This window comes from Leptonychotes weddellii, chromosome 1 (assembly GCF_054177405.1).
Source record: "Leptonychotes weddellii isolate Sample4059 chromosome 1, ASM5417740v2, whole genome shotgun sequence".
Lineage (NCBI taxonomy): Eukaryota > Metazoa > Chordata > Mammalia > Carnivora > Phocidae > Leptonychotes > Leptonychotes weddellii.
This window is the reverse complement of record NC_138369.1, coordinates 167,516,661-167,529,928: the sequence shown is the minus strand read 5'-3', so window position 1 is coordinate 167,529,928 and position 13,268 is coordinate 167,516,661. Positions and strand designations below refer to the sequence as shown.

Below are 13,268 nucleotides of genomic sequence, written 5' to 3'. Positions count from 1 at the left end.
TTTTTTTTAAAGATTTTATTTATTTATTTGAGACAGAGAGAATGAGAGAGAGAGAGCACATGAGAGGGGGGAGGGTCAGAGGGAGAAGCAGGCTCCCTGCCAAGCAGGGAGCCCGATGCGGGACTCGATCCCGGGACTCCAGGATCATGACCTGAGCCGAAGGCAGTCGCTTAACCAACTGAGCCACCCAGGCGCCCATAAATATTCATTTTCAAAATAAGATTGCATTGATTTTCACAAAAGCATTTTTAATAACATTTACTGCCTCAGCATTTTGAGTTAGAACTGTGAAAAACTCAGCGGTTTTGGTTCACGGGGATAAGTGACCCCTGGCTTTCATGCTGAGTCTCCAAATAATGCAGCATCTAAAAGTGACACTTCAAATGAATTGATTGTGATGCACGTGGTTCAGCTGTTTAACTACTGTGACTTGCCTTTTCCCAGGTGTGTGCTCCCTCCTCCTCTTTTTGCTCTCCCTTGGTAAATTTAAATACTCTCATCACCCTGGCTGGTCTTTCTATCACACATAAGCATCCAGGAAAAGAGGAAGGAGTGCTTCTTTTTAAAGCAAATGATGAGGCAGCTTTTTGGGAAGAACTGGGACTGTCCCAATAAGGGGAATGTAGCATGCACCAGGTCCCATAAACTTGTGGACTTGATTCCTAAGCATGCATCTTGTATTTTTTAGACTGATACTTCTTTTCAAAGGTCATTCAGTTAAATTAATTTGATCTTCGCAGCTCTCTAAAAGAGGTAGAGCAGTATTAATTTCCCATTATTACAGGTGATTAAACACCAAGAACTCCAGAGACTGGTCAGTTTTTTAAATGTGACATAAACCAAGGCTAACTTAACCAAAGGCAGACAATGCCGTTAAGTGTAATATTCCACTCTGCTTTCAATTTTGTGATCTTAGAGAGAATTTTGAGTATATTTGATACTGACATTAACAAGTGTGAGTAAAGATCTCATCCAACTGATCTTAAGAGCAGCAAACCAGTAGCAGTTCGCTAGGAAGATGAGATGAAATATAAATTTTGTAGATGAGTAACATTGGAAAACATAGATATATAGTTGCATCATCAATTTCATTACTGTTAATCACTTTTTAAAACATTTCTGGAAAGGGGTGACTGTGTTATGGGAAAAGGCAAAGGGTCAGTCTATCCAAAACTTACAAGATACGACATAGGTAATATATGTTTTATTAATATGTGAGGAAAGGGAGGACAGACTGAATAGTGTATCCCTGGTTAAAACAGTGATTCAACTGTGACCTATAAAAACTTTAACTAGGGGCGCCTGGGTGGCTCAGTCGTTAAGCATCTGCCTTTGGCTCAGGTCATGATCCCAGGGTCCTGGGATTGAGCTCCGTGTTGGCGGGAAGCCTGCTTCTCCCTCTCCCACTCCCCCTGCTTGTGTTCCCTCTCTCGCTGTGTCTCTCTGTCAAAAAAATAAATAAAATCTTTAAGAAAAAAAAAAAAAACTTTAACTAGATTTTTCCATGTATGTCAAGGGGATTATTCTATGACAATGATTATTATACACTGATGACAGATTATATTTGCTAATAAAGGCTTCATAATTATTTGATCATCAAAACTATCTAGACAGTTCCTGCCTTAGGAATTAGGGATCATAAGCATATAATTCCCTGATTATTTGTATCATCTGAGCACATTTTAATTGGATTATTCATATAATTATGGGAGCTTGAATTTGGCCTAGGAAATAATTTCTAGCTTTATTCTGTAACTCAAAGAAAAGATCTGAGAACACAATTAACCACTGTCTTCAAAGAGACATTCTCTTAAACAATAGCTATATTTTAGCTGCAAATGTTTAATTACCAGATAAGAAATCAAATTAGATTCATGCCAGTGACAGCTCCAGATAGCAGCATGCTATAAAAATATTTCCTATCTAGTTCTGAGATGTTAAATCTAAACAGAAAATAAATGTGATAGTCAACAATTACAGCTTATTGGTTTGTTCAAGACATTGAGTTGTTATATTTTAAAATTTGCTAAGCCTTATCTTGCTTATTAAATTTAATTTCAGCTCATATTTTAGGCCTCCTAAAATGGTGTTTGTAATATTTAAAATAAATGCATATAGTCTTTATAGTCTGATAAAGTTTTAAAAGTTCATTTCCTTAAAATTAATTTTATTTGCATTATTTAAATTCTATGATATCCTGTGACTTAAAAATGATAGTCTGAAATTTTTAAAGCCAGAATAGACATCACTCTTCCTCTCAACACATGAATGAAATATAACTCAGGTTTGGAAAATATATTTATACATATACAAATTTGAAAAATCAAAATCATTAAATGTAAATAGCCCACATTTACATAATTCCTATTTAACCATTCTTTTTTCTAGTGTGTAACTTAATATAGCATATTGATGTAAAATTTTTGCCATCCTCTTTAAGTGATTCTTAGATTTGTGTTAACTTGAAATTCTTAAAACTTAATGCAATTTATTTGCTTCTGCCCAATTATTTGCTCAGCAAGTATATCAGTTTTCTACTTAAACTGCTTTCATAAAAATCACCAATGACCTTTACATTGCCAAATTCAATGAAGAATACTCAGTTCTTTTTTTAATCTACCCCTTTTCAGTATTTGGCGCTATTGACCACCTTATTTTCCTCCTTTTTTGACAGTTTCCTTAGCTTTCAAACACACTCTTTCCTTGGTTTGTCTCCTACATTCGGAATGCCTTTCCTTAGCTTCCTCGGTAGATTACCCCTCCTTTCACCATTTAATACTGAGGATTCTCAATGTTCTGTTTGCTCATCCCGTTCAATAGGCTCTCCCTTCTGGATGCTCTCATTCATACTCATGGCTTCAACGACTGACATACAGTCAATGACTCCCAAATCCGTATCAATAGATCAAAAGCCTATATATCCAAACACCTATTAGATATTTTTTACGGGGATGAGTCAGACATCTCAAATTGAAGCTTCTCCAAACTGAACATACAGTTTTTCTGCCACACCTGAATCGGGTGGTTATCTGAGCCAGAAACTGATAAACATTTTTCCCAGTTCTTCCATTTCCTTATCTAATCGTTCATTAGCTTTTGAATCTGTTCCTTCCTCTTCATCCTCTTTACCATAGTTCAGACCATAAGCATAAATTTACAGCATAATTGAAGAACCTAACCACTCCCTTTGTCTCCATTCTCACCTGGTACATACCATATCCACACAACTGCAAAGGGGATTTTCTGAAGTGCGAGCAAGAATTACATGACACTCTGCTTAATCTCTTGCCACATCAACAGGCTGCAGTGTGGGAGGGGTCAGTCCACGCTTGCCTCTCTGGTTTGCATACAGTATTTGCTCAACTTGGAATGCCACTTGGTTCACTCTTACATTGTTACATGTTGGGTTCAAACATTAATTACTTATAAAACATTCCCTAACTGTGCAAATGTGGTTAGACGGCATTCCTGAAAACTGTGTTTCTCTATCGTGCTTATATTGCCTTTTGCCTTTTTTGGGTAATTGACAGCATACTTTTTAATCTTTCTAAATCTATGAATTCCTAGAAGATACGAACTAGGGCATTTATCTCTGCATTCTTTTTTTTTTAGGATTTTATTTATTTATCTGACAGAGAGAGACACAGCGAGAGAGGGAACACAAGCAGGGGGAGTGCGAGAGGGAGAAGCAGGCTTCCCCCCACCGCCAAGCAGGGAGCCCGATGCGTGGCTCAATCACAGGACCCTGGGATCATGACCTGAGCCAAAGGCAGATGCTTAACGACTGAGCCACCCAGGTGCCCCTATCTCTGCATTCTTAAAGGTTAGCATAATGCAGGGCATCCAGCACACGATCAACCTTTTCTTTTTTTTTTTTAAGCATTCATCTACTATTGAGAGCATATTTGTAGATTATATTGGGCAATTTTGTTTCTACTAACCCTAAAACAAGGGGCATAAAGTTAAGATAATAGTTTTTTGTATCATAATCTGTTATGGGGGAAAGAAATACATTTCTAAAGAAAGCTTCTGGGCGCCTGGGTGGCTCGGTCGTTAAGCGTCTGCCTGCGGCTCAGGTCATGATCCCAGGGTCCTGGGATCGAGTCCCACATCGGGCTCCCTGCTCAGCGGGAAGCCTGCTTCTCCCTCTCCCACTCCCCCTGCTTGTGTTCTTGCTCTCGCTCTCTCTCTGTCAAATAAATAAATAAAATCTTTAAAAAAAAAGAAAGCTTCTGAATTTATAAAATTGGAAAAATCAATTCTTCTCTTTTAATATGATTTAATTCTGGGTTAAAGCCCTCATCACACATTATAGATGAACTATTCTGTGAGATAAACCACATTATATGTCTTATAAAAATGACTATGTATGTGTTTTAATAGCAGTATATATATATACACGCACATATTTGTGGGAGCATTCCTAGTAAAGAGTAGACTATCAAAGTGAAAAAAAAGCATGAAACAGGGACTCAAAGAAACTGACTTCCAACACCAACTTGGTGCGCTCCTTCTTGGGTATCAATGGACAAGTTAATTCCTTTCCCTAACCTTCAATTTTCAATTTTCTTATATATAAATGCCTATCTCATAAGACTTGGGGGGGAATTAAGTGAAATTATATGCACATATATACTGGATGTTAAAAAAAATTCAAATTTCTGGGGTGCCTGGGTGGCTCAGTCAGTTAAGCACCTGACTCTTGGTTTCGGCTCAGGTCATGATCTCAGGGTCATGGGATGGAGCCTCGCCACGAGCTCCCCACTCAGCACGGAGTATGCTTGAGATTCTCCACTTATCCCTCTCCCTCTGTGCCCCCCCGAATCGCTCGTGTGTGCTCTCTCTCTCTCTTCCTCTGTCTCTCTCAAATAAATAAATAGAATCTTAAAAAAAAAAAATTCAAATTTCTCTCCTTGTATAGTCCTGACAGGGTTACAAATCTTATGAAGGGACAGACATATTGCAGGAGTATTAGCAATCTTATCTGTGGAACTACTTAGTATGTTACTGTCTTGTGATTTCTCTGTAATAAAATAAGAAAAAAAGTCTTAACAAAGTCAATTTAGAAAAATATGCATGCTTTAGACTGGAGGAATAACATTTAGGTGTCATTTTCCTTGGAATCTTCCTCAGAATGGTATGCTGCAAACAAATTAGTACAATTCCTACCTGCTAAACCAGGAATATGTCATCCTACTGAAGAATGAAGCACTTTTCTCCGGATTGCATTTCTAAAAAGAAAAATATAACAAGTGGTCTATGAAGAATATGCCTTTATTTCAAATTTGAAATATCTTTGTCAACAGGTGGAAAAGTAAACATGAAATAATTTCATCCACCAATAGTTGCAGCTATGTGGCTATCATAATCCCTAAGGAATAAAATTAAGATATGAGAATGGTGGTTGGACTAGAGGCATTTTAAGATTTCTCCCAACACTATCATTATGACTCTGCTTACATAGCAAGAAATCATGTAGGAAAGGGAAATCATTTCTGAAATCTCTACTTCTCATTCTCTCTCTCTCTCTCTATATATATCTCCTTGAATTTCTATGACTGTGTATATATGTATGTATTTGCTTATGTATACATACATAATTTAGCTCTCTATATAGGCTAAATTCAAAACATTTTAATCACTAAATTAAAGATAGTTTTGGTTTTTTTCTAAAAGTATAAAAATAAGAGAATATAATAGGCATTTTTTTTTAAAGATTTTATTTATTTATTTGAGAGAGAGAGAGAGCACATGAGAGGGGGGAGGATCAGAGGGAGAGGCAGACCCCCTGCTAATCAAGGAGCCCGATATGGGACTCGATCCCGGGACTCCAGGATCATGACCTGAGCCGAAGGCAGTCGCTTAACCAACTGAGCCACCCAGGCGCCCGAGAATATAATAGGCATTTGGTTTACATCTGTGTGCTTAATTACATATTTTAGTATAAAGGTATAAATATATAAACATTTATTTATCACAATTACATACTATTTTGGGAGTTTACAACATTACCATAAAATTCTTCCTGTTGACCTGGTGAGTTCAACCAAAAGAAGGGCTTAAAAAGGCCTCAAAAGTAATCATTTTATATTTTTAGAGTCAGCACCAATGTCTATATTTTAAAAAGTAAAACTGATCACCACAGTAAAGTTCATTATGAGAAATTGTCCCATATTTAACAATTTTAGCACTGACCCTCTCTAATCCAGTTCTGATCTCATACATAAAGTGTTCACTATGTTTTAAAAAATTCTTATCCTAGAAGGAATTTGTGCAACAAAATTCCAACCTATACAGCAAATGTCCTGAGAAAACATTGTTCACTCCACATCTGTTCTCTGAGTTACAGCAAATGATCTACTATAAATCATTTACTCAATTGCTATCTATCCTTATATTATTGTTGCAAAAGTAAATGCAGTGACAGGTGTAAAACCATCATCACACTTGGCCCAAAACAACAACTCATACATGTGAACTGTATCATCATCACTACTATTACCAAACATATTACTTGGAAAATAAGTGCACATATTGTGGAGAATGTTCTGAAAATTCTTGAATTAACCTGCAAGTCACAAATTATTTCACAGGGAGTTGCCAACTTGATCATTTACCACCAAAGCAGATATCGTATTCACCTCCAAAACACGTGTATTTCTGTGGCAGATTGCAAATGGCTACAGATCCTTAGCAGCTTTTCCCATCAAGAGGTGAACGCTAGTCTCCACCCCTTGAAAATTTTGATCATGAAAACGCCACAAGAGTGACACCAAGAGAGCTCCAATTCTAAGTGCCGAGAGGCTTGCTGTGCTCAGAACCCTGAGTGCACCATGTGTCTGATCCTGAGCTGGCCTGCTAGAGGATGAGAGACCCCATAGGAGAGAACTGAGGTGCTCATCTGACAGGTCTGTCATCCTGGCTTGGAACAAGTACTAGACATAGGAGTAAATTAGTCCTAGACGATCCTGTCACCAGCCAACTTTCCAGTTGGCTTTAGTGCCTGAAAGAGATCAGTAGAGATCAGCCAAGCTGACCCAAACCAGGCCATGACTCAACTGATCCAGAGAATCATGAGCTAAGTAAAAAAAAGAAAGCATCTTATATGAAGCCCTTTGAGTCCTTTGGTAAATAGCCTCCTTAGATGTGGGCCAGGCTTCTTACACTGAATTTATCACAGTAAATTCCAAATTTACCTCCCAGAAAAAAATTACAGTAGACAGGTAAAATATCTGGTGAAGGTAATTAGCCTTATCAAGCACCAAGGATATACAAATGACTTTTCAATAAATACTGAATTCATAGCATGGGTCTCACTGAGTTCATTATTGATATATTGCTATAAAGTAAAGTAAAGATCACTCTCCTCTGAGCGCCCCGGCGTTAAATAAACCTCCTATCCTCCAAGATCTGAGTGCCGCTTGGTTCTTCCGTCAGGCGATCCAGTCCAAGTTCCGTAACAAGAGTATCTTTCAGTGTCTTAATTTACTCCCATCTTCTCCATTAAACATTTCTCAATCCTTCTAACTCACTTATCTCACTCTGACAGCACTTCTGGTCTGCAGACCGAACTGACCCCAATGTTTCCCATTTCCCTTGTTGCCCCAAGGCCACTACAGGCCTTTGTTTTCTAGTCCATTTTCTTATCTATTATACTTATCTACCATTTCAGGTATAGCAGGTGTCCTATCAACATACCTTAACACCGCGGACTTAAGGGCAATTTTCATTTGAACAGAGGTCCTGTTATTTCTGGATGATGATGGAGGAGCAGGAAATTTTTAGACCATGAGACCACAGCATAGCCAGGGTCCAGGATTAGTGAAGTGTTTTGCTTTCAATCTTCCTTGGGTTCAACCTTGAGATGTGGTCCCACGAGGATATGATTTGTGCGACTGCTACATTTAACGGTGTCTCATAACCCCTAACTTCAGGAGCTTCCTTTGTGCATACTGGAGCAGGGTTCTGGGATTGGTGGAGGAAGTTAGGGGAAGTGGAAGGACAGCCTCGTGGGGAAGGGAAAACATCCAGAAACCAAAAATAATTTGTTTCTTAATCACTTATTATGTGCCAGATTCTGTATGAAGTGTATTATCTCATTAAATACAACATGTCTGTGGGGCTCCCAGGCTGCTCAGCCGGTTAAACGGCTGCCTTTGGCTCAACTCCTGGGATCAAGCCCCGACAGGCTCCCTGCTCAGTGGGGAGTCTGCTTCTCCCTCTGCCTCTCCCCCCTGCTCATGCTTCCTCTCTCTTTCTCAAATAAATAAATAAAATTATATAAATATATATGTCTTTGTGGTGAAACCATTTTTGTCAACTCCATTTTACAGAGGAGGAAACTAAGGCCCAGAGTTTAAGAAACTTAAAGAAGTTTAAGAGATCGGATCTAATCCAGTTAGTCCATTGTATCTTCCAGTCCTAATTCCACATTCTCAACTCTGTTACACGCTGCAGCTACCGAGATATCTTTCCTCCTGCCCACATCCTTCTACTTCACTTCTGGCTAATTCTCACTTGTACTTCAATCCTATTTAAGATTTATTGCCTTTGGGGAAAGAAAAAAAATTTACTGCCTTTGGTAATTCCTTTCCTCCCATCCCAGCCTCCAAGGCTTATATTCTTTTTTTTTTTTTTTTTTTAGGGCTTATATTCTTGTTCTGGGTTACCATAGCAATCTCAACATATGCCTCAGGGAGGATTTAAGGGATTCTTCAGAACTGTCTTCACTGAATGTACCCTCACTCTTTCCTGACTATCAAAACATTTGCTGACAGGTACTTCTCTCTTGCTAGACTTAGTTCCTCTGGAAGACGGAAAACTGTATTCAATTCATCTTTATATTTTCAGGTTTAGCCCAGGGCCTAGCTCATAATAAACATGTTGGGGGGGGGGGTGAATGAATGGCCCCTGCTAATCACAAGTATTTAGAAGTATTCTATTCATAGGTCATCATGCCAACCCTAGAAACTATCAGAAAGTCATGTTCTTAGCTTATAAGTAGGTGGGATTTTTGTCTGAGATCTATTATGTCAAAATATAAAGTCTCAGCAATGAAATGTAATCATATAAGGTTTTCAATATGCTTTGAAGCCATCAACTATTTTTTTTTTAAATTGGCATCATGAAGTAACAAAAAGAAAATGCGATTAAAACTAGTATTTTCAATCCTGTCTAAATGGATTCCTGGTCCATAAAGCTATCCAGGTTGAATAATAGTCAAGGATATAAACATTGTTGGAATCCTACAGGAAGAACTGACTACAATTTTGGGTGAGAGAATTGTTTGAGTTTTATAATTTCCCACCCTATTAAGTTTGTGATTCACTGCCTTTGGCCACTTCCGTAGTTGCACCAATGACGTTAAACCCATTTCCCTGCTTAAAACTGCCATCTCTCCTGTAAAGTAAAAAAAAAAAAAAAAAAGGTGTATTGTCCTGGTGGAGCTCTTTCACATTTTCAAGGGATTTATTCAACATCTATATTTTATAGACTTTTAAAAGAATACTTTACATACAATTTGCTTTACTTTTAAAAACATTGATAGTTTCATTTTATATGTAATTAGAAGAATGCTGTCATATTTGACACTTGGAGCCACTAACAAGAACCAGGATTAAAACAAGATCCCCTGAACCTGAATTTTTCTTTCTCCTTTTTAGAATTACAGAACTACTTATGTGAGGGGCTATTTCTAAGACTTTAGAAAGTCTTAGTGGAGGAAGTTAGGGGAAGTGGAAGGACAAAACAAGTGGAATTTTTGTTAGGGAAATTACTCCTAACACACCACTGCGGGGTTGGTCGCCCTGTACTATGGTCCTAGCACATGACTTCTATTGTGGAAGAAGCACGTGTTAATCATGGGGGCAGAGCAAGGCACAGTTAAGTGTCTGCAGTTTCTGGATTGCCCCAACCGCAGTCTCCCAATACCCGGTCAGTCAACACCTGCCAGTTAACCCCGTGGTATTTATCCCGAATCTCCCCTGCAGTTTCGGTGGGTTCTGCCGCTGCTTGTGGAATTCCATCCCAGCCTCTCCTCCTTCACTGATGCCAGGTCCATTCATTCTTTTCTCAAACGCTTGTTTCTGTTGACGGGGGAGTGTTTCACCCCTTCAAAGAAGCCTCTTTCTCTCCTCCAGCAGCCACCTTGACTGAGATCTTGATGGTTCAGAGTTCACATCATCCCGAGGACTGGTGTCAGCTCTCACGACTGCGCGCTTGTGCGTGTCCGTCCGTCTGTGTGTGTGATTACTACTAAAACGGGGGCTCTAAAACATCAGTTCACAGGCCAGCGTCCGAACCGGCGGCTCTCCCCCACCTCCCTCTCCCCACCCAGAGTGGCGAAGACCGCCCGCCTCCCCCCAGGGTCCCCAGGACCAATGAGCAGTACCTGCGCCTCAGGCCCCTCGGGGACCCGCTCGTAGTTGCTGCCGGCGCCCCACCTCCGCGGGATGGAAAACATGGTCCGCGGGCGCCTGGCGAGGGGAGGCGGGGGGAGGTACCGAGGCTGTTACCTCTCTCTCGGCTGGGGTCCGCCGCTCCGGCGCCCAGAAGTTGGGAGGACGCGAGCACTCAGCCAGACCTAGCTGGCTGTCGCCCTGCCCTTAGCCGGCCCTTCCCGGGAGCGCGCCCTGGGCGAGGCAGGGGGCGGGAGCGAGGCGGGCGGACCCGCGCCGGGCGGGGGGAGGTGGGGGGGAAGGGGCGGAATGAGCAGTGGCGGGACCTTCTGTAGAGGGCGATGATCTTTGCCTCTGGGGCAGTTTGCACTTGACTCAGTTAAGTTCTCCCCTCTGCACTTTGCAGGATTGCTTTGTTAGAAATGTTTCTTTCTTTTCTTTTTCTTTCTTTCTTTCTTTCTTTTTCTTCCTTCCTTCCTTCCTTCTTTCCTTCCTTCCTTCCTTCCTCTCTCTCTCTTTCCTTCTTTCTTTCTTTCTGTAGATTTTATTTATTTATTTGACAGAAAGAGCACAGGCGGAGGGGAGGGGCAGAGGGAGAGGGAGAAGCAGGCTCCCCACTGAGCAAGGAGCCCAACACGGGGCTCCATCCCAGGTCCCCGGGATCATGACCTGAGCCGAAGGCAGAGGCTCAACCGACTGAGCCACCCAGGCGCCCCTTCTTTATGATAGAAGCACAAAGCTCATTTCTCCCTGGGATGACATGTTTATAAACAGAATATTACAGCAGTCCGGAACAGAAAACTGTTAAGGACAACAGGTGTCAGCAGAACTGTATGGAGCGAATTTTATTGCAATGACTTTAAAATTAGAACGAATGAAATACTTCCCTTAATACTTCCTAAAGTTAGGAAACCATAACAGTATATGAAATCTAAATTTTACTCTTCAAATTAGTTATAAAGCAACATAATAAATGAAAAACTTCGTAGTAACTAGAATCAGCAAAGGGCTAAATGAGAAACATGACATATAAAAGGGAATATGAATATTAAGGATGGCATTTGAGTTTTAATAACTTGACAAACAGTAGCCTTGTATAAAGTACTGATGTATGCAGTACTTTGAGGAAGATCTGCTGGCCCTGAGATGTGTCATTGGTCTGAGAAAATATTTTGTTTCAATTTACTTAGGACCTGAAGCAACAGGAGTAATTTTATTTTATTTTTGCTTGAACTCCTGACCCTGAGATCAAGAGTGGCATGCTCCAAGACTGAGCCAGCCAGGCATCCTAAGAGGGAGTAATTTTAGAAATTCTGAATAATGGGATAAAGATAAAGCAATGTGATAATTTCACAAGGATGGGTAATTATGTTTCAGGACTAAGGGAGATTCTGTCTGCATCTTGAAATTAATGTTAGAGGTAAATGGAAAGAATTGAGATTTAGGCGGGCCTGGGTGGCTCAGTCGTTAAGTGTCTGCCTTCGGCTCAGGTCATGGTCCCAGGGTCCTGGGATGAAGCCCCGCATCGGGCTCCCTGCTCAGTGGGAAGCCTGCTTCTCCCTCTCCCTCTCCCTTCTCCTGTTTGTGTTCCTTCTCTTGCTGTGTCTCTGTCAAATAAATAAATAAAATCTTTAAAAAAAAAAAAGAATTGAGATTTAGGATTGAAGAAAGCCTGTTTCCTAGAGAAAAAAGGCCCATAGATGATACCTGGAGGAAATTTTGGCTTGCCCGTAGAATGGGCCAAGCTGTGAGGAACCAGACAATTTCTATATAAGGATTAGACTAAATGATTCATCATAGAATTAAAGTTCTGGGGGATGTTTAGAATACAGTTTATTTGGCTTTCTTCCTCTCTTTAGACCATATTCATCTGGCCCTTTGCAAAGAGGAAGTTGTAGATTTTAGTTTGAAACAAATGTGTCTGTGAAGAATTGAGGTTGCAGCTTGGGATTTAGAAACTTTGTCTCACTTCTTCCAGAACTTTACACAAACTCAAGTGCAATCTGGGGACATTTCATATTCAACAGCCTCAGCCTGAGGGGCCCCTGCTCCATCTGTACTTTTAAAATGCTCACTGTGTGGATTCCATGTGGAAAATACGAGATCTTTGTAGAGTTAGTCCTTGCTTTTCAGATACAAGGAAAGAAGGAACTTGGAGCCTGTGCCTCGGAGGAGGAAGCCAGAAAGAAGAGGCCTAAAAATAGCTCAGGCTTTAAATTCAACATGTGTTTTCCTCCCTCTTCTTGGAATCAGTCCCCTCAGAAAAGGCTGGTGTTCTGGCAGCTGAAAGCGGACAGATTTCTATACACACTCCATATAGACACACAATCCACTGATCAGTGGGAGGAGACAGAGATCCCCAAGGTAATTAATTATTAGTAGTTATTATTAAAGGTGAGAGAGGGTTATAGGTATTGGGGAACTAGAATGATGAAGTCTCCACTCAAAGGAATTGGGGGAAAAATCTCTGGGAGCCCCACAGGATTCCATTTTAAGTTTCTCCATTTTGAAGGAGGCTCAAGGTAAGACTATGCTAATAAGAAGGAAGGCATGAGTTTTCAAGAAAGGAATGACCATTTTTTTTGCTTCAAAGAAAAAACAGTAAAATATTCAGATTTGCCTAGGCAACAGAAAGTATAAAATAAAATAAAATGACCTTGACATAAGCAAAGCATTGCTGCAAAGTTAGCATTCTATCACTGAATTCTCACACTAGCTGAAATAAATATTTCCTCCTCAGGAAAAAAAATCATGGAGAGATGGAATAAAAGGGCATGTGGATTTAGTAATGGGTGGAGCATGTTTTATGTCACAGTATTCCATTTTTTTAGGTTCATTTTGAGGATTCTTTTTTTTAAGATTTTATTTATT

General features: G+C 40.0%; 1 protein-coding gene across 5 annotated transcripts in view; it reads right to left on the bottom strand.

The window, feature by feature from the left end:
* The window catches only part of LOC102742235 (multidrug resistance-associated protein 1-like), a 90,921-nt gene extending 80,281 nt beyond the window's left edge, over positions 1–10,640 (bottom strand). For 3 of the 5 annotated variants that reach the window (XR_014138724.1, XM_081798747.1, XM_081798770.1), the window contains exons 1-2: positions 10,391–10,640; positions 5,170–5,231 (exon numbers count right to left, since the gene is read on the bottom strand). Coding sequence is in view for 4 of the 5 variants with exons in the window: in XM_081798747.1 (XP_081654873.1) it covers positions 5,170–5,231; positions 10,391–10,462 (134 nt within the window). In the remaining variant the exon portion in view is untranslated. The remainder of the gene's footprint in view (positions 1–5,169; positions 5,232–10,390) is intronic. The other 2 variants (XM_081798737.1, XM_081798761.1) reach the window with 1 other exon arrangement.
* Between the last annotated feature and the right edge of the window lie 2,628 nt (positions 10,641–13,268).